Source organism: Notothenia rossii, assembly GCF_949606895.1.
Source record: "Notothenia rossii genome assembly, chromosome: 8".
In the NCBI taxonomy this organism is placed as follows: Eukaryota; Metazoa; Chordata; class Actinopteri; order Perciformes; family Nototheniidae; genus Notothenia; species Notothenia rossii.
In genome coordinates this window covers 39971108-39998373 of record NC_136906.1, presented here as the reverse complement: position 1 = coordinate 39998373, position 27266 = coordinate 39971108, and the positions used below count along the sequence as shown (strand labels likewise).

The window sequence follows — 27266 nt, the reverse complement described above, 5'->3', positions numbered from 1 at the left end:
TCACCTCAAAATACAAGATACGAAACATTTTCAACCATGCAACAAAAATAAATAGTCCTACAAATGCTCTTAGTTTATTTCCTTCTTATTTTTGTCTAAGCTCAAGGGAGCCAGAGCAGAGGGCTTAAAGAGCTCGAGAGCCGCGGGTTGCCGACCCCTGTGTTAGCTTGGCAACACAAGAGCACTTCAACTCTGTATTTCACATTGGCGGCTGATCAATAGGATGCCAGACTTAACCAATAGATCACTGACATTCTGAAATTCTAGCTCTATACTTTCAGTATTATTTTATGATTTACGGAGAGGAAGAAGGGATTGCCTCTGCCTCTCACTAGACCTGCGTTCCCACCTGTGATTTGTGTGGAAACATTTAAATATAAAAAATATATATATTTGAACCTTTTTTCCTTTCTCTTTCTTGATCCTCCTTAGCAACGGTCATTACAGTCCTTGACAGCGGACTGTACTACTGGATCAAAAACGTGTCACATGTTCTGAATTTACCAATCAGAACTTTATTTAGCCTCCGTATAGTTTGTGGGCCGAATACTTTTTGGATTCTTAAGTGGGCCCTAAGTTGAAAAAGGTTGGCAACTGCTGCACTAGACTATCTTGACAACTGGACATGAATACCCTTTCTAGGCAGGCTGAAGATCAAAAATACATCAAGACGCTCAAGCTTTTCTCGCTCCACAATTATCATTTTATGTTGGGCCTAGCCAAAAATGTATCACCATGAAATGTCTCATTTAAAAAATGAACAATAATTACAAACAGAATGTGGAGTGACAACTTGTTTGGCCACATTGCCTGTGTGACTTTTGACTGCTGGAGGGACCAAGTAAGGATTTCTGATTCTGCACACCTCTCAATGTCAATGTTGAAACATTATATCGTGCATCCTTTAACGTAGTTATTGGATGCAGCCTTGATACAGAGGTGTTCTCATGCATTGTGTCTGTTTAGCCCTCTTCCCCAAACAGACTTGCCAAAAACTCTGCCCCACTTCAGCCTCTTTGAAGACCTAAAACACTGCCTTCAAACCTGATTCATCAGCAGCATACAGCAACTGCAGGCCTGGGAAAGATGAAACCATCTATTTATAGCTATAACTATTGATCTTTGATTAACCACTGCCCTCTGCCCGGGTGTATGCTGGGATAGACTTTTACCTTCCTGCCTGCATGGATTCAATATGAGGATTTGAAAATGCATCGATTGATGGATGCCTTTTATAATAACTTCAGTTTAAATTGTAGTGAAATCTGTGAAAAATTAATTTTAGTGTCCGGAATTATGTTGTGTTTGCCTTATTACTTTTATTGTGTTTAAGCAGGTTAGAAACAAGATACTCTTATTGACCACATTAATGTGCGCTTATGAAAAGCAAAAAAGTTAATTCTAGTAACTGCACTGCAGAAACTAATTTGAGGGCAATTAAAAAAAAAAGGCAAGGCCATATCATTTCTGAAAAAAGGATAAATATAGAGAAATAATAACATTCACATCCTGGACACAGGTGTTATTTTATAACCTTAATGTGCTTAAAGATTGCACTGTATTGCGGTATTATCTATGCAAATAGAAGTATCGGATCAGAACTAAAACATTTAAAACTGGCTACGGTTCTTAAAAGCCTGGTGAGTGAACAGGTAAATAATTTGTATGTAAAAATGACCAACGATGTAAACATCAGTCAGGTTTCAGAAAGCAACATAGCACCATCACTGCGACAATGAAAGTGATACATTATATTGCGGGTATCTTAGACAATAAGCAGAGTTGTGCAGCTCTGTTTATTGATCTTTCCAAAGCGTTCGACACCGTAGATCAGGGGTGCCCAACCTTTTTTGAACCGAGAGCTACTTTTAAAGTTGCCAGTCTGCTGAGATCTACCAGTCCAAATAGAGAGGCGTAGCCATTACTGACAGCCTACTACCAGGTAAATACACACTTCTACTTGTATAAAACTGACCTTTGTACGATGAATACTTCATAAAATACTGCAAATCCTTTATCTTACCTCTTTTAATCTACACACAAACAAGTATTTAACTGAAGTTACACAACAGTGTTGTTGATACAGAGTTGGAGTTTATTCACACGTCACATACTACAGTGGGTAATGTTTTCAAGAAACATTGAACAGTGCTGCCACATATGACACAGGAAAAAAGAAAATACTCTGAACCCTTTCTTTGCCATTATATAAAAATAGTGTTGCTACAAAAGTATAAATTAGGCTTACTAATAAGACAACTCAGATCTGAAGCTACACAGGAATCTGCTGCCAAAGTGCAATAAAAAAGACAAAATTAATTTAATCACCCTTTTTTTGTTGCATTTTAGTAGAGTATAAAAAGAAATGACTTTAAAATAGGATGCAAGCAACACTAGTTTCTTAACCTGAATTGATAATAGACTATAATCAATTTAAGTTTGCATTCTTATACCATTTTGTACAATAATTATAATGAATAAGTTCAACAAACTAAAACTTACAGCTGATTAATAACGGTATCTAACTTGAGATTTTATTATATCAAAAACCTGTTGAAATGCTACTGTTATTTTTACTGTCCCCCAAAAGCGCGCCGGCAGCCTCCAGGAATGCTTCTTTCACAACTTCGCTGTCTTGGAAAGACTTCATGTGTTTCTTAAGAACGTGACTGACACGATAAGATGCTATGGTAGCAGCCTAGCTCTTGTTGTTGGGCCTGGGGAAAATGGACTGCTGTGCATTTAGCGGTCCTCTCAGGCCCCTCCCCTTTTGGGAGCGTAGGGCAGAATTAGGAGGGAATTCCGTCTCGTAGCGTTTGTGCACTGTTTTGAAATTCCGCTCCTAAATTACCCTTATTCGATAAAGCCACGCTCGCATTGCAGATGGACTTTGAATTGGAATAGATACAAAAATAATCATCCTCCCACTCGGAGTGAAAATTATATATTTTGGGCTTTTTTGCTTCTGCCATAATTGTGGTCTTGTGTGTGTGCGGACTGTCACTCCTGTTGACATGGACAAAGTCAGTGAACTAGTGCCCACTGCCCACCACCAGCCACGCCCCGACACATGGGGTCACGCCGGCCAATCACAAAGCTTTGATGCGTTAGTGCATTATTCTGGCACAGGAAGATTATGTTAAAGGACATTAACGATAAAACAGAATATTGTTGTTCTATTTTTAGACACATCTCGCGATCGACTGGGAATCTCCACTGATTGGGCACCCCTGCCGTAGATCATCGCATCTTGAAGCAGAGGCTGGCCAGTATTGGCATATCCAGCCATGCAGTAGGGTGGTTTGTGGACTACCTCTCTGAAAGGTTTGTGAACTACCTCGCTGAAAGGTCCCAATGTGTTCATTTTGATGGGCTGTCTTCTGAGTGGTTAAACATTAAAAATTGTGTGTTTTAGGTCCACTTTTATTCTCCATCTATATCAACAGTTTAGGTAAAAATGTGGATGGAGCAACTTTACATTTGTATGCAGACGACACCGTGATGTACTTTGAAGGTCCCTCCATTAAGGAGGCTGTTGTTAAATTACAGGCTGTTTTTAATATTATTCAGACGCAGCTCTCTGAACTAAAGCTTCTTTTAAATGTTGATAAAACCAAGGTAATGCTCTTTTCAAAAGCTAAAAGACTCCAGAGACCACTTTGAATATTGTTACTACCCAAGGAAAAGTACTCTAAGTGGTTGCCTGTTATAAATACCTTGGTATCTGTGTGACGGGGCTCTAATTGTCCGTTCGAGACATGGCTTAGTCGGTTGTTTTAAGCTCAAAAAAACTTTATTTACAGCAGCAAAAACAATAAACAGCAAACCAACACAACTTAAACAACAAAATAAAAGTCCAAAAACAGGCCGTCCATCACTCATTCAGAGTAAACATGCTCAGGTGTTGCCTTCTCTGCAACAAACTCCCAAACATGTCCCAGCTGTTGCCTTTACTGCAACATTCTTCAGAGTGATATCTCCAGGGCCAAACCCAGTCCCTTTTGAGCCCATAGCCCCTCACACAGGCTTACCGTCAACAGGTGGCGTAATTACCTCAAAACCACATTGTCAACATAAAAAAATCTGACCCAAACATAAACAGGTTAACCACCTCTTAACATAGCCTAATCATTTAACAAATTAATAAACGCACAATAAATAATAAATTGCATGGTTCATATGAAGAGAGAAGGAAATGTTTGTTACTAACTGTATAGCACTTACTCATCACTGTACCCTGTATGCCAGGGCAGGTCTGCCTTCACTAACTGTACGGAGGCTCACTCATTGGTACATGTTCATCTACAAAGCCATGTTGGGTGAACTACCATCTTATATCTGCTCTCTGATCTCACAGAGTTAGCTATTGCCTAAGATCACATGATGTGGTTTTGTTACATGTGCCAAGTGCTAGGACTGACTTAGGTAAGAAAGCTTCTATGTGCGCAGCTCCTCTTGCTTGGAACAGTCTTCAAAAAGATTTGAAACTGAGCAAAATGGTTACGCAGCCTGTTTCCAAAGCTCGGATAGGTGCAATGATACTTGGTACTGTTGGAACTTGTCAATGTCGCTAGGTATGTAAATGTAACCCTGTAAATATGATGTCCTTTATTGTTTTCCATTTCATGTTGTAACCTACTTGCTGCCATGTTGGGCAGGTCTCCCTTGAAAAAGAGATCGATGATGGTTAAATAAAAGGTTTGAATTAAAAACAAACAAGGAAAAGAAAAACCACCACCTTCCTTAACTTCTTTGATACTTAAATTGTAACCAGCACAACATAACTATACACTGATCTGTTCTGTATATGCACAGCAGTGTTTCCCTTACCATTGTCTTGACGGGGCGCTGCGCCCTGCCAAAGGAGCCCCGCGCCCCTCCTGAAATTCAAGGCCTTTTTTTTTTTTAAATATATAGCACCAAATTGCAACTGAAGTAATCTATCTACGGTCACTTTTCACATTGAACATGTGCTCTTTTATTAAATAAACTAAACGCCTATGTTATTTATCCAATGTATGTACATGTTTCAGTGTCCACTGCTCGGCGTATTCACATTCTCCCTCCGCTCTTTTTTTACATATAATTGTAAAGCAATACATGATGTCACTAAAAGTCTTGTCTCTAAATTACAATAAAATATAAAAAATAATTGATTAATTAATTTGAATAACAATTCAAGTTAGTAGCTATTAAAAGGCGTAAAGACAGTAATGCAAAGACAGAAATGTATAATTCTTTCTTTAATAGAAATGTTTCTTCTGCCCGTAAAGTGTCCAAACCGGGCTTTTCTGGATAAGCGCATTTTTCAAAACATAGTCATTGTCCATGCCGGTTTCAGTTGGATTATTTGTCACAGTTGCTCCAATCAGACTCCTCCATTTTGTAGATTATTTACGACTTTTGAATCCACATAAACACATCGGCAAAATCCGGCTTACTTTGTTTTAAACAGTTTAATCCCTTTTTGAATTGTTTTCACTTCTGCGCCGTCCTTTAATTTCTTCATACAGCGGGAATCCAAATGAATTAATCCTGAGTCCAATAACCATCAAAGTCCCTCCAATAGTGCTCCTTAAATAAGCTTTCATCCTCCTTTAACAAAATACTTAACATTCATCCAGTATGTGACAGTAGTTGTAGCATTTTTGAGACTTTTAAACTTTAATTCCGCTGTTGCGCCCCTTCCAACAGGAGTCATTTGGGGGGGCACTTGGGAAAAAAGGTTGGGAACCACTGATCTATATGATTGCCTCCAGCAAAAGAGGATGAGGCAGAGAAGCAGCAGCAGCATTAGGTTGCAGCAGGTATGTTATACAGTGGGGCAAAAAACAATTTAGTCAGCCAGCAATTGTGCAAGTTCCCCCACTTAAAAAGTAATTGTAATTTTCATCCTAGGTATACCTCAACTATGAGAGAGAGAAAAAAAAAAAACAGAAAAAAACATTGTCTGATTTTTAAAGAATGTATTTGCAAATGATGGTGGAAAATAAGTATTTGGTCACCTACAAACAAACAAGATTTCTGGCTCTCACAGACCTGTAACTTCTTCTTGAAGAGCCTCCTCTGTCCTCCACTTGTTAACTGTATTAATGGCACCTGTTTGCACTCGTTACCAGTATAAAAGACACCTGTCCACAACCTCAAACAGTCACACTCCAAACTCCACTATGGCCAAGACCAAAGAGCTGTCAAAGGACACCAGGAAGCTGGGAAGACTGAATCTGCAATAGGTAAGCAGCTTGGTGTGAAGAAATCCACTGTGGGAGCAATTATTAGAAAATGGAAGACATACAAGACCACTGATAATCTCCCTCGATCTGGGGCTCCACCCAAGGTCTCACCCCGTGGGGTCAAAATGATCACAAGAACGGTGAGCAAAAATCCCAGAACCACACAGAGGGACCTAGTCAATGACCTGCAGAGAGCTGGGACCAAAGTAACAAAGGTTACCATCAGTAACACACTACGCCGCCAGGGACTCAAATCCTGCAGTGCCAGACGTGTCCCCCTGCTTAAGCCAGTACATGTCCAGGCCCGTCTGAAGTTTGCTAGAGAGCATTTAGATGATCCAGAAGAGGATTGGGAGAATGTCATATGGTCAGATGAAACCAAAATAAAACTTTTTGGTAAAAACTCAACTAGACGTGTTTGGAGGAGAAAGAATGCTGAGTTGCATCCAAAGAACACCATACCTACTGTGAAACATGGGGGTGGAAACATCATGCTTTGGGGCTGTTTTTCTGCAAAGGGACCAGGACGACTGATCCGTGTAAAGGAAAGAATGAATGGGGCCATGTATCGTGAGATTTTGAGTGACAACCTCCTTCCATCAGCAAGGGCATTGAAGATGAAACGTGGCTGGGTCTTTCAGCATGACAATGATCCCAAACACACCGCCCGGGCAACGAAGGAGTGGCTTCGTAAGAAGCATTTCAAGGTCCTGGAGTGGCCTAGCCAGTCTCCAGATCTCAACCCCATAGCAAATCTTTGGAGGGAGTTGAAAGTCTGTGTTGCCCAGCGACAGCCCCAAAACATCACTGCTCTAGAGGAGATCTGTATGGAGGAATGGGCCAAAATACCATCAACAGTGAGTGAAAACCTTGTGAAGACTTACAGAAAACTTTTGACCTCTGTCTTTGCCAACAAAGGGTATATAACAAAGTATTGAGATGAACTTTTGTTATTGACCAAATACTTATTTTCCACCATAATTTGTAAATACATTTTTTTTAAATCAGACAAATGAGATTTTCTGGATTTTTTTTTTTCTCATTTTGTCTCTCATAGTTGAGGTATACCTTGGATGAAAATTACAGGCCTCTCTCATCTTTTTAAGGCGAGACACTACAGGTGAATAGGGTAATTTTTTTAACTTAAAGATATCAGCTAGACATTTCTCCAGTTAATTACTTACAATAAGGCAATTGTTTTTTGTATTACAAGTTTTCAGAAATAGCATGTTTAAATATGCAAATTAGCCATAATCTCATTAAATATGCGCATATTTTAACACATTTCAGGAAACGAATTTTTTTTTGGGGATAAAGCCAGGTTCAAAATTCTTGTTTCATTTTGTTGTCATATTAGAATTGAAGGCTTTTACAGAAGGGATTTTTTATATCTCTTTTTATCACTAAATAAATCAGAAAATACTGTCAACAGCCCTAAAATATCAATTTTCGCCATGTTTTTAGGTATAAAATGTTATATAATTCAGGCTATGAATGATAAATGAACAAACCCTTCTGTAAAAGCCTTCAGAATATGGATAGGAATATAACTGGAAGGTTTGGTGTGTCTACGTGCTACTGAAGTGGACATTTTGTGCTCAGAGTAGGAGAAAAAACTCATTTTGAGAAAACGACCTTTAAAGATATGTATTGTCAAATTCCATATTTTTTTTATTGGAAGACACTATTTTCAGACACAATATCTAATCTAATACTTACAACAACAACAATATAGAACATATAAAACACAATACAACTGAAAACTGAGTAACACAGTATGTACCTGATGAACAAAACCACAGTAACACACACACACTACGACCACAGTAACACACGCACTGCAGAACTGCCACCCTAGTCCATGCCTGCTCCATAAGTAGGCCCCTCCTGCATCTCCTGCTGATGTCTTTTCACCTTTTTTGCTGTGCTTAGACTCTTGCGCCTATATTTCAAACTAGCAGATGTAATGGCCTCAGCTTTTGAAATTCTCAGCAAATCACTTTGTCTCATTGCGCTGACAGTAACAGCTGTGCTCTGGAGCCACAACTTCTCCATAACAGCCAGCATGGCAGAGGCACCTTCATTAAAGGTTGAGATGGCCATACTTGCAGCTGCCTCAACCCTGCTTTTCCCCACAAAGACCGTTTTTGGACACCGCGCCCATATCACAGAGTTGAGGCACTCATTGGCATTTTGAGTACCTCCATGCTGCATTCTCTGGAGCAGGCTGTCACTTGACATGCGGTGGTACACAGGGATAAGCTTCTCCCCCATCTCTCGCTTTAAAAAGTTTCCAGCATGTTCTTTGTGGCTACCAGGTGTTTCCCCATTATCCTCTGCTTTCCTATACCAACACCAGGAGGGATTGCACCTGGTGTGTAAGGGGCTGTCATCAGTAGACATGCCGTGGAGGAGACCTGCCCATATTTCTCCCTTCATTTTATCGATTGAACCCTGGTTGTTGAGAATTGCCCCCCTGTAATAATTTTGCAAAGTTTTGCATTTCTTTGCAGTCAGCTTCCCTACACCCTTCCCTCCTAACTTTTTCTGTGAACTCATTTTTCTGAGTGCTGTACCCATTCGCTTGTGGGCATGATTAATGCACTCTAATTTCACCACTTCATGCCCAGGGTATGGGTTCAGTGCAACCACCTCCCTAAATGCTGCGCTATCCCCATCTGACAACATCTCTGTGTACCGCACCTGGTGGCGATTCACAGACCTGGCCCACATCCTCTTGGCTGACTCCTGCTCCATTGCCTTGCTTGACCCTGCAAAGTTTCTTGCACAATCACTATGTGTCTGTCGCCAACTGTCATACTCCTCTTCTGTAATCTTTTGCTCTTGCTTGGCATTTCCCTTTAGAGCACAAGCATGGCAATAGGATGATAGGATTTCATAGTCTATCACCAATCCAGTAAGGATGTCAATGCACACACCGATCCCATAATGGGATGTGAAGCCTCGCTTTTGCCATGTGCCATCAAATGACACGCTGATGTTTATAACTGCCTCTGCATCCTCCCTCAGCAACTCTGCAACATCTGGGTCCACATCTGCATAAGCCTGCCTGACCTGCTCCCTTGTCCTGTGAAGTGACTCCAGGCCTCTCTCTATTTCTGCCACTAATAAGAGAAAAAAATAAGTCAACTGAATGTCCTGATAAGTTATACTCTGAATTCAATAGTTCAAGTTTTCTTGGTCTCAATCCTGTTTCTATACCTGTCACTCTCTTGTCATGTCTCTGATAGGTTTTGAGATGAAGTGCAGGAATCCCCAACACTTTGCTTATTTTCTTCAGAGCTGCATAGCCCAAGCCTAACTCGTGCGCTAAGAGCACCATTCTCACATTCACATCAAAAGCAACATCCTTCCTGGTTTCGTCTTGAAGACGTGTAGATGTGTACACACTTTTGCGGTACCCACCATCACACAGACTGCACTCTAAAATTAAGCTGCTACAGAAACCATGGTTTTGCGGATCGATGTTAACTTTGAGCCCTGTCCCTGCGCAATTTGGGCAAATCAACCCACTGAGCAGTTCATTCAGCCGCGCTACATGTATTATCAGCCACTGCTGTGTGGCGCTATCTAAACTCTCCTGCTCTTTGGGTGACAGCTTGCGCATTGACGCACTAAGTGAAGGTTTTTCAGGTTCGGGGTCATTTGTTTTGTCTTCTACCTTGCTACGTGCAAGTGACAATTGTTGTCCTCTTCTCTTTGAACGATTTTTTCGCGGAAGTTTCGGCATTTTGAGATTTAAATTTTCAGCGCAAATATAAACAAGGAAGTGTCATGGCGCACCACGTGACGCATCTGAACGAATCACGTTGTCAGAAATTGACACCAGCCAATAAGATTCCGTTCTTTGGTCAGATGACCCCTTTGTACTTTCACGATTGGTTGCTGATACAAAGGAAATGACCATATTTGGATCCGATGAGATTGTGCAGGAGAACCTGAGCTTTCCAACGGTACCTCTCATGACATGGAGCAAACAGCGGTCACGGCACTTTATGTTACGTTAGATTGCTAACTTTTGGTGAATTTAGGAGAAATCTACCGACGGAAATAGACAAACTATAGTAAAATAAACACCTAAATGTGTATTTTGTACGTTTTCCTTCCAAAAGCCTGAAAGAAAACATCTTATTGAATCAAAATAGCACAAAATCTCAAAATTGACATGGGCATGAAAAACGATGTTTTTGCCTGCCGTGTCTCGCCTTAAGTGGAAGAACTTGCACAATTGGTGGCTGACTAAATAATTTTTTGCCCCACTGTATGCTGTTAAGTCAGGTGATTTAAATGTATCAATGAAAGGAAGAAGAGTAGGCTACATGATAAGAAGGGAATACAGTTTGAATAAAAGTAATACAGTACAGTGTAACACTGTACTGTCTTACTTTTTAATGTACAAATACTCTGTTACTGTACGATATCAATAACAATAATCCACAGCTCCTCTCTCTGCTTCAGAGGATACACATTTTTTTCGGGGGGGTACCCGAGCAGCAACCTGCCAAGGCAGTAAACCTAGGAGAAACACTGCACAGCATTAACTTGCCTCACACTACACACAGAGCAACACATTTGTAAGTAGGTAGAAAGAAGTGTTTGTATCAGATCAGATTAATGTCACCAGTATTGTTTTTCAGGATCATGTCACCGTCAAAACATTACCAGTGATGTCACCACAGCATAACAAATAAAGGGCTTCCATTTAATGAAAGCATGTATCTTTATTTAACTTGGCTGCAACATAACGTTACACACGAAAGTCAAAAGAGCGTCACAGAAAAGACACCAGTACTTCCCCTGCATGTTAACAAATCTCCCCTGGACCCTGACTTATTGAGCTTTTATCCTGAAATGACGCTGATACCAACGGTTTCCTTTTCTGTTAACCACGTTTAGCATCAGTCACTTCCCCCTGGCTGAAGCTGAGCAAGCCTTTCCAGCGTTCCACTTCCCCGTTTCAACTTATTCAAAGGGAGTGTAAGGCTAACAGCCCCAACACAAGCCCTGCAACATCATGGAAGTATAAACACAATTGTCCGTCTCTGGTAACACAATTACTTAATGTTGTAAAATCCAAAATAGATTAGTCCCAAGAAAAAAAGTTTGATAGTTGATTACTTTTTTCTTGAAAAATTTGGCAGAAAAACAGTTCACTCAAATATGGGGATTATATTATTTAAAAGCACAGCGCGTAGTCCGACAGTAAAAGCTAGTGTAGGTGCATTTCATTTGTTTCATTCCTTCTGGTATTTGGTGGTGGATGATTTATGCGTACATGCAGATTGGGATGAGAGCTAATCCCTTTATCTCTGGTAACAACACGTTCATATACCGTAATTTTCGGACTATAAGGCGCACCTGAATATAAGCCGCAGCAGCCAAATTGAATGATGTGTACATATATAAGCCGCACTGGACTATAAGCCGCAGGTGTTTTAATGTTTAATTACCATATGTAAGGGTTCGTGCACAGAGGGGATTGTCGGGAAAGAGATGGCTGTTTGAGGAAGCTCCGATTTATTGACATTGTGCAATAGTAGCTACAGAACATGTACTGTGCTGTGTAAACTGTACTGTATCATATAGCGCAGAGGTGCCCAGTACGTCGACCGCGGGGGCAATGCTGGTAGATCGCGAGTCATTCATAAATTAAAAAAAATCCAGCTCCGTTAAAATAGACAAAACAGGTTTTGATCCCTCCTCCCTTGGCCTCCCTGCCACTTAATTCAGGAGTTGACTTGATTGACAGAAAAAGCGACCTATTGCTTTCCAGTCTGTTAACCCAGAATGCAAAGCGATACAAAATCAGTCAAGTGCCGGGAGAGACAAACAACAAAATGAGTGCGGGAACGAGCAAAAAGCTAAAGACATACCACTTCCACACAGAATGGGAGGGAGAATCTTTTTTGTGATGTCACATTCAAAGGTTATTTGCCTTATTTGTAAAGCAAGCGTCGCTCTGCCAAAGAAAGGTAACGTGGAGAGGCATTATCGGAGTGTTCACAAGGCATATGACAGCGACTTCCCTCCGAGTAGCGAGTTGAGAAAGAGAAAGGTCATGTATTATTGCTACACAAACATTATCTCTTAGTCTTAGTGTCGCCAACTCGTTTCTAACATGCAAAAAGACAAACAAATGCGTCTATGGTCGGTGTATTTTCTATCTTTCAAATCCAGAAGAGATCTCTCTCTCCCCCGTCAATTTGCAAGGGGGCGGGGCAGTTTACACACACGCATCTGCTACATGCAGCAACACACGGAGGAGATGGTGGAGAGAAGCGCTCCAAGGTGTGGTTACATGTTACCCGTCTTGAGGTGGACAATGCTCGTCACCAAAAGTGTTTAGCATGTAAGGGCGGTAACACGAGCAATTTGTCTAAACATTTAGCAAAAGTGCTCCACATTCAGACGGACGAATGCACCGGGTTCGACTATCTTTCTAGTAGCTCTGTAGCCCCATCCACGAGTAACGTTTCCACGTCAGGTGTTATGTATGCTAGCAGCAACACACGGAGTTAACTACATTATACAAACATGGGTTAATGATTAGAGGTCACTGAGTTATTTATTTTGTTAAAGTTTCAGCTATTCTGTTTCCAGTTCTGTCATAAGATTATTTAATAAGATTTGTTAAAACATTGTTGTTTCTTTTGATGTGAAATATTATTTATTTAATTCAAATAAAAAGCAATGTTAATTTTGTTCACAATTTGTTAAGTTAATTTAATAATATATGTATTTTTGAATCAAGTATTCATCTTTATTGTCTTCATTGTTAGTTTCCACATGCCTAAAACAACCTCAAACTAAATCTAAAAGTTGATGGCTAAATAAGAGCGTTTGAGAAATTGTGCAAGGCACACAGTAGTAGTCCGAATAGTCGATTAATTGTTTCATTAATCTATAGATTAATCGATAATCAAATTAGTCGTTTGTTGCAGCCCCATTGTAGTTATCCCATGTAAAAATAAAACGTGTTATTCAGCAACCCTTGCAATTTGGGATTTTATTTTTGGTTGGTAGACCTCGGTTAGCTGGTCATTTCAAAAGTAGCTCACCAGCCAAAAAAGTGTGGGCACCCCTGATATAGCGTTTCAGACAGACAAACTTTTCAACTTTCAAACTTAAACGGTGCGCTCCCAGCGCACGTTTAACACCTTTGCACAAACTGTCTCGCTCTCGTAATGTCCGTCTGTCTTGCTCTCGTTCCGTCTCTCGTACCACTCTCGGTTCCACTTTTACTTTTGCGCGCTACCTGTCTCACTCTTTTCCGGCCTCCAGCTTTTCCTGCTGGAGCCCGCCGCGGACCGGCCATAGAGCCCGTAGAGTTAAAGGTGGTGGACTGTAACCTGTAAAATCCATAGATTTAGGAGGTCCCCTAGTGGCCGTTAGCTGTAAAAATCCATAGATTAGCCGCACCGTTATATAAGCTTCAGGGTCGAAAAATGGGAAAAAAGGCACGGCTTATAGTCCGAAAATTATGGTATTTCATTTCTGCTTGCGTGTTTGGGTTGCACAGTTTTTGCTACTTCCAAGAGCCTTTGCTCTCTGTGGGAGGGACGGGGTGCAGGCAAGGCAAAGAGGAGAAGCCCAATCCATCAGCCACGCTGAGGCATCATGTTTAGTTTAGCTCAAGCCAATATGACACAAGTAAAGTCTTTATTTCAAGTAGGAATTATATTTGAAGTGAAAGAAATAAATCAAAGTAAATATGAATGTGCCTGATAAATATAGACATGTATCTACTAGCATCACCAAGACAAGCGACATTATGATAATTAATTAATGATACCAACCAACCTATGCCAGGGCCAAGGCGACCAATGTCTGTCAACTCTGATATCTGCAGTCAAGAACACAAGTGGACCAACAACCATGTTACACTGCAAGGGTTTTTCAAGTTTATAGTCAGAGAGACAGGATTAAAGTGGAGGAAGTACAGCCAGTGGGCTCCCTGTTATCACCTATTCTTGAGTTTTAATGTATCCAGCATTTAGTTATCATTGAGATATTACATGTCTGAGGGTGAAAAACTGCATATTTTCTGCTGTGACATTGGCCATGTTGACATTTAAAAAGAGTGATCACATAGAAAGTCAAACACAAAAAAAGGTTGTCGAGTATAGCCACAAAGCTTCTGTTACAACAGCTAACTCAGCTGAACACACACACACACACACACACACACACACACACACACACACACACACACACACACACACACACACACACACACACACACACACACACACACACACACACACACACACACACACACACACACACACACACACACACACACACACACACACACACACACACACACACACACACACACACACACACACACACACACACACACACACACACACGTGGTGAATATGCAACTGTTAAATGAAGTCTCTTATGGTGCATTTCCACTACACGACCTCGCTCGGCATCACTCGGTATGGCTAGGCCTCAATACGACTGGCTCACTTTATGGCGCATTTCCATTACAGTTTAAGAACAGGGGTAGTATCTAACGCAGTGTAGGCGGAGCCGTGACGTCATCTTCAATGAGAACCCCAGAAAAACAACACAGCCGTTAGCTGTTAGCACTCAAGCTCACAGCTCCTCATACAGGGTTCTTACACCTTTTCCAAAGTCAAATTCAAGCACTTTTCAAGCATTTTCAAGGTGCATTTTCAAGCTTTTCAAGCATCTTACAGCTGTTGTAAATGACATATTTATCTACATGTACTTATACTCAAGAGTATTTCCCTGCCTCACATTAAATCAGATGTTCGTTATGCTGTATAAACAACCAAATGTGTGTTTTGTGATAGCATTCTATACGAGGGTGAAAAATTAAAGAAAAGAAAAGTAAGTTTAATATTTTAAAATTAGTGATCTGTACGTAGACTGGGCATGCCATATAACCTGTCTGAGCCAATATAAAACAATCAGCCAAATAACTTTTCAATACATTATGATTACTATTTTTGAGGTACTTTTAGGTTGGCAGTAAACACAAGTCAGAGGTACATGGTGTACTTCGACTCCACTACATGTATTTAATACCTTTAGTTACTTCACAGATGTGGATGAATGATGTGAAATATAATCAAGTGTTGAATCAGACTTTAGTTCCACCTGGAATAAATTCACAAGCTACCCTGCAGTGTACAAAGTCATTCAAACTAGCTGCACCTTTACCAGCTTTGAGAACACTTTAATTATCAATCATTATAAAACATATCATATATATTATTCTGAAATGGACCAATCTGCACAATCACTACTTTCACTATATTTTGATGAGAATACTTTTCTACTTTTACTTGAGTCACATTTTGAATGCAGGACTTTTACTGTGACAGAGTATTCCTACACTCTGGTACTTCTACTTTTACTCAAGAACAAGACCTGAGTACTTCTACTTTTACTCAAGTACAAGATCTGAGTACTTCTACTTTTACTCAAGTACAAGATCTGAGTACTTCTACTTTTACTCAAGTACAAGATCTGAGTACTTATTCCACCTCTGGTATTGTATTAGCCTGAATTGTAGCCACAAAATCACGCAGAGCTGCATAAAAATAGACTCACAATGGTAACAAGTGGAAAATAATATATACAAATGTGTACAATGATTTGTATGTAACTTTGACTACTCAAGATACCTGACTTATACATCTTCAAAGGAAGACTGTTTCTTCTACAATTACATGGGATTAAAGCAAAATGTAGTTTTACTTGTATAATTCTTCAATTTTATATAAAAAACAGTTTGTTTTCATCTGTTTTCAAATAAACAAAGTAGTGGCTTTCAGAATATTAAACTTGTTTAGGCAAATTCAGATGATAAATACAACTTTGAAGCTTGTAATGGCATAATTACAAGCTTAGAACGGACTAATGTAACATCACAGCAAGCATAACAACAGCCGGTGTTTCTTGTGAGTGTTTCCCCGGTACACAAACACACTCGCGAGATTCCCCCAGAACAGTAATACAAAATAAAATGTGTCTTCGGGTCAATGTGACTGATTTCGATAGAGCAAGTCACATTTGGTTTATGCACGAAACACACTATCAGTAGAAATACATTGCTTTCAAAATCGCTCTGTGTCGAATCAATAGATTATATTTCGTGACTATAGCTGTGTCCCAATTCAGCGGCCGCATCCTCCTGAGGATGCATTCGGAGACCGCATACGTCACTTCCACCAAACGAAGGCTGTCCCAATAAAAAAAAAAAGGACAAGACTCCTCCGAATGCGGCCCACAAATGCAGCCTTCTTTCTCAAAATTTAGAGGATACATCTAGTGTACACTCCGCGGTGTACCATATCCCAGGATGCAACGGGTGACGAATGAGTTTTTAAAAAAAATATGGCTTGTAACGTCCCATCAAAGGCTACAACGGTTTCAGCTGGATTTGTTTTTAAATGTAAGTATGGGGTTTCAACATAGGGTTTCAACCATAGGTTTCAAGTCACCCAAATAGTAAACGACATGGAAGAAAAGTAAACCTATTTAATTTTTGTATTTAAATATACGGGCAAATAAGGGCCCGAGAGGAACAAGATGGCAGCCTGAGCTGAGAGCTCCGCACAACCTCAGTGATTAATTTGAGTTTTTTACCTCCACTCAGAGAAAAAGCTTAACATCTTTATTGACTATAGTTAAGAGTTGACATCTAAGGAAAGACTCTTGCTACAAAAAGAAAGAAAAAGAAGGAAGGATGCCAAGAAGAAACCCACGAGGCAACCAAGACCTACCAGAACCGGAGGATGAGTCTCAAGAGGATGATAGAAATCCTTCGTTTGCTGAGATAATGTCCGAGTTAAAATCTCAACGTTCTGAGATAATTAATCGTCTCAATGGAATTGATAATCGTTTGGAGATTGTGACTAGTCAAGTCTCAACAATGAAAGAAGAACTAGCTACAACAAACCAGGCCCTTGAGAATCAACTTCAGCGTATGGACGAAGCTGAACAAAGAATTTCGACATTAGAAGACACCTTACAAACTACAGCACGGGACCTTCACAGAGCCGAAAAGTTGATAAAGACGCTGGAATCTAAGACGGATGATCTAGAAAATAGAGGGAGACGTAAAAACCTTGTTTTACTAGGGCTCCCAGAGAAGTCAGAAGGCAGCCAATTACTACTTCAATATATTCAACAGAAACTATCTTCCTGTCTCAAACTCTCCCTCGATCAGAACCTAGAGTTGGAGCGGGTTCACCGCTCTCTACGACCATATCCCGAACCAGGGAAGCCTCCAAGACCAATTATGATCCGCTTTCTACGAGTCAGAGATAAAGAAATGATACTGCAGTCTGCGAAGAAAATGTCAATCCACGAGGGTAATACTAAACTCACCATTCGCCAGGATCTGTCTGCAGAGGTACGACGAAAGCGCAAGGAGTTCGACCTGGTGATCAAATTATTCCTCGAAAAAGGCATGTTCAGAGGGTTTGCTTATCCTCATCGGCTCCGTATTCTTTACAAAGAGAAGATTGTTTTTTTTGAAGATCCCAAAGAAGCCGACACCTTTGTTAAACAGCTGCAGTAAGTCGCTATTTTTCTAACCTACCGGAGTGGAGGTAAGATGTACATTATTTTTTCTCTTTTCTCCTCTTCTCTCAATTAACTGTCATTGGGATTGGGGAAACGTTTGGAAAACGTTTTTCGCAAGGACACATTAAGAGAACTTTCCAGGATCGAACTGGTTCATTTGTATTTTGTTATATTTACCAGTGTCTTTGCTTCCGGCAACAAAGAATGACGTAACGGACCACACCAACAAAGAAGGTAGTCGAGGGGACATTTCGTTAGATCTGAGATGCACATTTCTCTGACGTTTGTTTCTCTCTGGGCTACAATAAATTGGGTAGATGAATTGCCAGGGTCAGAAGACCCTGGTTTGGGTGGGATGTTATATTGTTTTCTTTTTGTGTTTTGCGTTTGTGTTACATTAGTTATAATGTTAAATAATAAAAGCAGTGACAATCCGTTGTGTATGGGGCCAAAATATACAACATATTAAATATAATCCCACAGATATGCAGCAGTCAGCATGCAAAACATGAAAATCTATTCTTGGAATATTAAAGGCTTGGGAAATCCCATAAAAAGGAATAAAGTACTATCTCTTCTTAAAAAAGACAAAGCTGATGTGGTCTTCTTACAAGAAACCTTTCTCTCAGATACTGAACATCTTAAATTGAAAAGAGATTGGATAGGTCAGGTGTATTTCTCATCATATAAAACCCATAGTAGAGGGACAGCTATTGTGATAAACAAAACTTGCCCATTTGAATTAGAAAAATTAGTTACGGACAATTTTTTTATTCCCTCAAAATACATGCATAGGGTAAAAGAATGTAAAATTGATTCCATTAATATTTCAGATCATGCAAGAGTTCATCTAACTATTCACTTGCAGAGTGGAGAATTTGTATCCAGGCGCTGGAAATTTGATAACTCCTTACTTAGAGACGAAAAATTCAAATTAAAAATGCGAATGTGGATAAGGTACTATATAAAAGAAAATAATGACCCCTCTATAGATCCGAATATTATTTGGGAAGCTGCGAAAGCTACTTTAAGAGGACTTATTATCTCATACACATCTTTTAAAAAACGTGAAAATGTTAAGCTCAGACAAGAACTTGAAAGAGAAGTAAACAGATGCGAAGTACTTCATAAATCCGCATCAACAGATGAAAACTGGAAACAATTAAACACAGCCAGAGCTAAATTAAATATTGACTTAACAAATGAAATCATAACACAAATGAATCTTATCAGACAAAATGATTATGAATTCGGCAATAAACCAAGTAAACTACTTGCCTATCAATTAAAGAAGGAGCAAGCAGAAAGGGCTATAAAGGCAATTCGTCTATAAGACGACAAGATAACCTACCACCCAAAACAGATTAACCAGACTTTTTATGAATTTTATAACAAATTATACAAATCTCAATGTGATTACTCACAAGATGAACTGGACAATTATCTCCATAACATTAATTTACCTACATTATTTGATTTAGATCAAGAGTATCTAAAGTCGTCAATTACAGAAGTAGAAGTTTTGGCTGCAATTAAATCTATGCCTATAAATAAAAGCCAAGGGCCAGATGGCTTCTCGGCAGAATTTTATAAAGAGTTTTGGACTGAACTTCAACCTATATTTATGTCAATGGTTAACAACTTCTCTCACAACAGAACACTTCCTCAATCAATGAATCTTGCATATATTACTGTACTACATAAAGATGGGAAAGACCCCTTGAATTGTTCTTCATTTAGGCCTATAAGCCTCTTAGATCATGATTATAAGATTATCACCAAATTATTAGCAAAACGATTGGAAATTATTTTACCTAAACTAATTATTCCTGATCAAACAGGTTTTGTCAAGGGCAGATTTTCTTCTGATAATATAAGGAGACTTTTGAATATTATAAACCATTTGGACACCTGTCAGAAGCCTTCTCTGCTTCTTTCTTTAGATGCCGAGAAGGCTTTTGACAGGGTTGAGTGGAATTTTCTTTTTGCTATCTTGAACAGATTAAATATGGGCTCCCGATTCATAGAGTGGGTCAAATCAATTTATAAAAATCCTAAAGCAGCGGGTATCACTAACTGCAGTTCCTCCGATTTTTTTTCACTAACAAGGGGGACAAGACAGGGATGTCCACTGTCACCTTTGCTTTTTGCAATTGTAATTGAACCACTGGCGTCATGTGTGCGAGACAACATAAGTATTAAAGGAGTGAAGATTAACGATGAACACAACATTTCTCTGTATGCTGACGATATCATTCTTTACTTAACAGACCCAGAAAATTCAGTACCACATCTGCTCGACAAGATAGAGAAATTTGGAAGATACTCAGGAATTAAAATTAATTTTAAGAAATCGAATGCTTGTTTCTTACATATGACGCCAACAGCAAATCTGGAAAAGTCTTGTTCTTTTAATTTGTCACCAGGTGGCTTTAAATACTTAGGAATAAATATAACACCACTCCTGGATAATCTGTTTAAAGAGAATTACAATCCGCTCATTGACAAAATCAAACAGGATTTATCCAAATGGTCCACATTACCAATATTACTGCTAGGAAGAATCAATGTCATAAAAATGAATATTCTACCGAGATGTATTTTTCTTTTTCAAATGTTACCATGCTATTTATCCGCTGATTATTTTAAATCTCTCAATAGACACATCTCAAAATATATCTGGTGTAATAAAAAACCAAGAATCAAGTTAATTACTCTTATGAAACCAGAAACCATGGGGGGTCTTGGTCTTCCCAACGTTCAACACTACTTCTGGTCAGCTCAATTAAGAAATGTACTATCTTGGTTTCTGGAAAGAAAGGATTCACTATGGGTTCAGATAGAAGCCAGTGTCTTTGACCCGCTGCCAGTGGAAACTCTTATATTTGTTAAAGACTTCAATAAGGTGAAAAATATGATCAAATGTTTTACAGTGGTCAATACACTGTTAGCCTGGAGGGACTGTACAAAAAAAGTTCATGTTAACTCAGGTATTTCAATCTTTTCTCCTATTTTGAACAATCTTGATCTTAGCAAATATTTGTTGTCAATCAATATAAACAAATGGACGAAATCAGGTATAAAACAATTGAAACATTTGTTTCACAAAGATATAACATTGAAATCATTTAATGATTTAAGAGCAGAATATGACATTTCAAATAAGGATTTTTTCAGATACCTGCAAATTAGGAACGTGATCCAATCAATTATTAAAAGCAATAAATTGAGATCGGGATTGTTGGACGAGGAGGAGATATTGATGTCATCGAGCACGATCAAAGGTAAAATTAGAGAATTTAATGCAGTTTTTTCTAAAAGAACTCAGTCATCCTTTCCAACCTTAAAAAAAATCTGGGAAAAGGACTTAGGGATACAGATAGATGAAACTACATGGCTGAATATCTGTGAAAGAACAAATTTTCCATTCACAAGCAATAAAATCAAAGAAGCAAACTTTGAATTTCTCAACAAATTTTACCTCACACCCAGAAAGATGCATAAAATTTCCAAAGAAAACTCTCCAAAATGTCCGAGATGTAAAGTAAAAGAAGGAACATTTATGCATCTGTTTTGGGACTGTGATCTCTTGAAACATTTCTGGGATTCAATTCATACGCTCACAAAAGCCGTTTTAGGAATCGAAATGAGCCAAAATCCATGTTTTTTCCTGTTAAATGATATGCCAAACTTTAAACTGAACCCCAAACATTATAAAATACTAATCACAATAACATATTTTGCCAAGAAATTTATACTTTTACTCTGGAAGAATGAACGTCCTCCAACATTTAAACTTTTCATTGATCAGATAACACATTTTTTACCTCTGGAGAAAATGACTTTGGAAAAATATAATCATGGACATATCTTTCAAGCTCTGTGGTTGCCATTGTTTTCATATTTGGAAAATATATCTGAGATATGACCAGTGATGGAATGGTGCATTCTGTGGCTTTTTTTCCCTGACGGCCGGAAATACTAGTTGTGTTGTCATTGTCTATATTGTCGCTGTATTGTATAATTATTTGTTTGTTTTACTTTGATGTGGGCTTATGATTATTTATTTATTTATTTTTTCGTTTTATGTTTATTTACATTTTCATGGCTCTGTTGTTTGAGTTATATTGAGAAGCATTTTTTTTTAATTTTTTTTTTTATATAAATGTTTTTGGTTTCGTTAGTGTGGGCATGTGCGGGTGGAGGGAGGGAGGGGGGAGTGTAGTGAGTGTACTGTGATATTACAATCTATGAAATGGAATCGATTATTGTACACTATAATGAAATAAAAAGACTTGTAAAAAAAATATAAAAATAAAAAATATACAGGCAATTGGAGATGTCTTCTTTATATTACATACATAAAATAATATGAAGTGAAAATATTTCTAAACCCTGTTTGGTTTTCATATTGTTGGGATTCATTATAAAGCTAATTTATTTATGTAACTGCTTTTGTTATACAAATCTTACTGCAACAATTTTGTTTTGATAGGGAGCAAGGAGCAGACTGCGCAATTTATCCAGATGCGCCGGGATTTTTTAACTTAATTTAAACATATTATATAACACCAAAATAAGTACAGCTAGATCTGACTCCATATTGAACAGTTTTGAAAACAGTTTGAAAACAGTTTTGAAAACAGTTTTGAAAACAGTTTGAAAATATTTTGCCTAGTGTCAGAAATTATTACTGGCACTTGTGACTGCAGCTGGTTGCTAGGTGACGGGGGCGGCAAAATGTAGGGGTAACTGCCGGTGACGTACAAGGACATGCTCCGTAGACCGTCTCATTTCGCAGGGTCCTCCGCGGACTGCGAAGCCCAGCCTCTGAATTGGGACACACAGCATACACGAAATGCCGTGAGACTGGGTTGAATTACAACAGTGAGTGCTTCATCCTCTGAACACCACACGATGGCGACTGTGAGGCACATATTAACATAGATACGCTCCTCTGAAATGATTGTCCCCTGCAATTATTATTATCCCTCAATCGAGTTCGCTATTCAGCTTGCTAACGTTAGCTTAAACAAACGTAACATGCAACGTTAGCCTAATCTAAAATACTCTACTACGGCGTACCGTTCATGTTGCTCGTCAGTGCCGACTCTCCCATCGTTATTTTTGCAAACTTTGCAGGAGGCTACTCGTGGGCTTGACCCTCGTCTTAGCCATGGCTTGTATTTGTCTTCTGCTAGCCAACGCTAGTTGAAACTGCAACCTCCTGGCATACTGTCATCTATCATTCTCATCAGAATGCCCAGGTCACACACGTAACAAAAACACTTGCAGGTCGCGCGTGGAAGGCCGCAGCAGAGCTGTTTTATGTAGAAGCGAAGCAATTAAGCTCGCTCCGACTTCTTTATTTTCTTTTAATCTAAAAAGCGAACTATTCAGTCAGACAGCAATTTAATGCAAAAGTAAGGCATTTACATTTTCAAGCACTTTATCTCAATTTCAAGCACCATTCCCAAAATTCAAGCACTTTCACAACCTTGAAAACACCACGTCAAATTTCAAGCATTTTCAAGGATTTCAAGCACCCGTACGAACCCTGCTCATATCTGTTCAGAAACTAGACAAAAGTTAAACAAGTACAAACCACAGACTGTCTGTGTCATGGCGAATACAGTCGCTGCTTTATTTATGTCTGTATAGGCCAGGGGTCGGCAACAGGTGGACCGCATTCCGGATCCAGACGCCGACCTATACGAACCCGGACCTATAATCAATAAATACATTAATAGGGGATTTCAATTTTGACGGGGCGATTCTATTTTAACCGCTGCCGACAGGGGGCGAAAGAGACGAGTGAGCGATACAGGGAGAGAAACACAGAAGGAGAGACGAGAGAGCGACAGAGAGAAGCAGAGAGGAAAGTGAGTGAAGAGAATAATTAGTGATACAGGGAGAGAAGCGGAGAGGAGACCGAACAGGCGTCTTAGCGGCAGACAGGGAGAGACAAAATAATTACACATGGTGTTCTCCAAGAAGAGGAAAGTGGACAGTGAGAACAGAGCTTTTAACCCTGAGTGGACTCATTCATGTTCATCCTGCCCACTGGGAGCACAGAACCAGTGTGTCACATTTGTTCAGAGACCGTGGCACTCATTAAAAGTGCCAAAATGCCACTATGAGACAAAACACAAAGTGTTTGACCAAACATTTCCTCTCAAGTCAGAACTGAGGTCACACAAAGTAAATATCGTTCCAGCGCAGGCTAACCGAGGCTAACCAATGAGCATCTGCATGTGTATGAGAATGGCCCGGACACCATTTCAGCCCAGATTTAAACTCCTGGGTGGACAAGTTCCAGCTCAATTCTCACACTGAACAGAACAAAGTGAGGGAGGGACTGCAATATAAGAGGGAAAGAAAGAGAAACTTTAAAACGGTTCAATTGTTATGATGTGTAAAGACTGATATTGTTCTATAAAAGACTGAAACTGTTAAGTCATGATGTGAAACGGTTAACAAAGAAAAAGAGAAACTCAAGCTGCTGCTACACTTTCTTTTATTTATCTAAATTTAAGCACTTTTAAGATGCACACATTTTCAAAAGCTATTTTATTTTTCAAATGCAGCCCGAGAGGAACCTTACACATATCCACAGTATTTACTGTATATCTGTATAGTTCAATGTTAATTGACAATACATAGTTGTTTTTGAATTGTACTTTCTTTATTTGATTGGCAGTCAGTTGTTGATTACATGCAGACGTTGATAAAGCTGCAGGCTACTTCAATATATATCACACTAATTCATAAAGCAACTTAGACATTTTGAAGTTCCGGACCTTTGCATGGAGAGATTTTCTCTAACTGGACCTCGTTGAATTTTAGTTGAATACCCCTGATATAGGCCGTTGTTGTGAGTGTGGACGGTCGGAGCATATACTGCGTTAGCTTAATCAATCTCCATTTAGACAACACGCTTTTTAAAAGGTTTTTCGCCTGCCGTCTGTCTGCAGACTTGTCAAAGCATTAAATCATGGTTTTTACTAACCGGTATCAGTATGTTGTTACTTCGGCATCATTTTGAAACGTGTATTACAATTAAATCACGGTCAAATATGTTCATCTTGTTGTAGTTGTATCCCCCTTCCCAGCGATTCTCTCACTAGTTTAGCATACTTAGCCGGACTCAGCCTGGTGGTTGGCCAGGAAATAACCTCGATTTTATGGGGCCAGAAAACTGTGAAATAGTACCCGCTAGCCGGTACTACGCCAAGTGGAAACGCAACCAAAAACGGGCCGGCACGCTTAAAGCGAGCTCCGCGCTGTAGTGGAAATGCGCCATTAATGTCAGATTGGAAAGTTGGCCCCGACTTTGATGTTAAAGGAAAAACTAGTCTAGTATGTTTTGTAAAGGTTAGCCCTTTGTTCCGCAGCGCACAGAACTGCACAGAATCATGAGCATTGCCACTCAAAATGTACATCATCATTAATATTCTCTGCTCTCGTGTTTTAATGCCGGGCAAACCTGCAGACACAGAGTGCAGCAGGTGAAGATGAAGCGGTGTCCGTTCTGGTTACAAACAGGCTATGAATTGAGTGGCACACAAGCGTTATGCCAATGTGATGAATGGTTCATGTGGATTATGATAAGAAACTGGTAAATATGTAAAGAAACTTTAAACAATGTTGCAGTTCACAGAGCAGTAATGTAATGTACAGGCTGAGGTACACAATCAACAGATTCCATAGCAGAATAATTCACATTTCAAACATCACAACTGATCTAAACTGAGACACACAACTTTAGGCAGGTGGGTGTAATTGGAAATGTTTTGTTGCTCTGACTTAATTTAGCAGCAGCTCTAGTGACTGTCTGTGATTTCCCTCCACCGTTATTCAAGCTAATACCAAAAGTCAACTGTCCCATGATGCAACATGTGTGAATTATTGTGGGTAAATACTCACAGGAATTAAAAGACACCTTCATTGGCTCATCATGAAGTCTGTAAGCAGACAACACAGCACACTGCAAAGTGTTGATGGAGAGTAAGGCTAGTCTAGTGTTTCTGGAACTTTTGGAACCATCTGTCAATCTGCACCTGTAACACCATGGTCAAAAAAGTTCCACTTTTCATAAACTCAACCAGAAGAGGTCGATATTAACTGAAACCAGACTTCATAAAAAAGTGCTTCCACAACACATATTGAGAAATGTTGTAAGATGATGCATGGTAATGGTTCATAACGTACATTTCAGAATGATAAAAGGTGATGTTTCATGTATTAATGAGTAAACTTTCAGATAATGTTCCTTGGTTCAGGAATGACAGGGCTACCCACAGATAACGAAAGGCAGGTTTACAGTAAACAGAAACATTCTCCTCATGATTTAGTGTCAGGTTCTTCAAACACCACAAAGATGTGTTTCGGTTGAAACAGCAGCCATGTGGAAAGGATAATGTCAATTGTGAGAAACTTAACACTATGAAACAGACAATATTAATTTATGGGAGCTCTAAATAAACACTAACAACGGTTACAGCAGCAGAATAACCTGGGCGTGTCTTGGTCTCTGGAGCAGCTAATCAAGCTAGCACTGTGGAACAGAGAGCCCTCCATCGCTCACTGAGGCTACATGGCTACCAGCTTCCCACTATATACTCTACACCCTACATTAGGCCATGCAGAGGTCAAAACGAGCTAGCGTCTACATATCAAATATAATGGGTGCCCATTGCAGCCTTACCTTTTATAACATTACTAAACACCGTGGCTCTGAACTCTTCTTTGGCCTTCTGATCGAAGTCCTGCCCGTGGATAATGCGCATCTGCTTCAGGAAAGTAGACTTGCCGCTCTCGCCTGCTCCAAGTAATAAAATCTTGACTAACCTTTTTACATAAGTCTTATCTCGATGAATACACTTATCTATCTCTTTAGACTTCCGCAATTGTTCTGCCTCCCCGCTTGTGAGGACACAGTTGGGAAAACATACAGATAAAAGGGAGCGGGACGGCAGGAAGTCCGCCATCTTTGAGACAACTTCATCGATACCGACAGCGAGGAGGGCTGCGCGAGCCAGTCGACTGCTGCGTTCAAGGGACGTGGGAATCCACATGAACGTAACTCTCACACCAAACTTTCACCAGTGAACCCATCGAAATCCAATGCGCTAACACTGTACTGCAGCTAAACTCATTTCAAGTTTCATAAGTAATGTTAATCTTGTGGAAAACGTTGGGTGGAAAATGGGCAATGTTTTAAAACAAAACACACGAACACATACTTGTATCCTACCTCTTCTTGACATTTTGATGGGGTTTCGTCATGAGGGTCTACAAGTAATACGTAGGCTATACATAGCAAATCACAAATTTACAAAAACGATGAAGGTTCAAATCAGCATCTACTTATATGTCTCATGTATGTTTACAAGCTTAGCCTTTAATTATACAAGCGTTGTTCATCTGCCAAACAAATGA

The 27266-nt window shown here is 39.5% G+C and overlaps 1 protein-coding gene across 2 annotated transcripts in view; it reads right to left on the bottom strand.

Moving 5' to 3' along the window:
- The window catches only part of gna13b (guanine nucleotide binding protein (G protein), alpha 13b), a 52920-nt gene extending 26002 nt beyond the window's left edge, over nucleotides 1-26918 (bottom strand). The window contains exon 1 of one of the 2 annotated variants that reach the window (XM_079644976.1): nucleotides 26533-26918. In XM_079644976.1, the coding sequence (XP_079501102.1) occupies nucleotides 26533-26902 (370 nt within the window). In that variant the 5' untranslated portion in view covers nucleotides 26903-26918. The remainder of the gene's footprint in view (nucleotides 1-26532) is intronic. The other variant, XM_079644975.1, reaches the window with a different exon arrangement.
- Nucleotides 26919-27266: the final 348 nt, after the last annotated feature.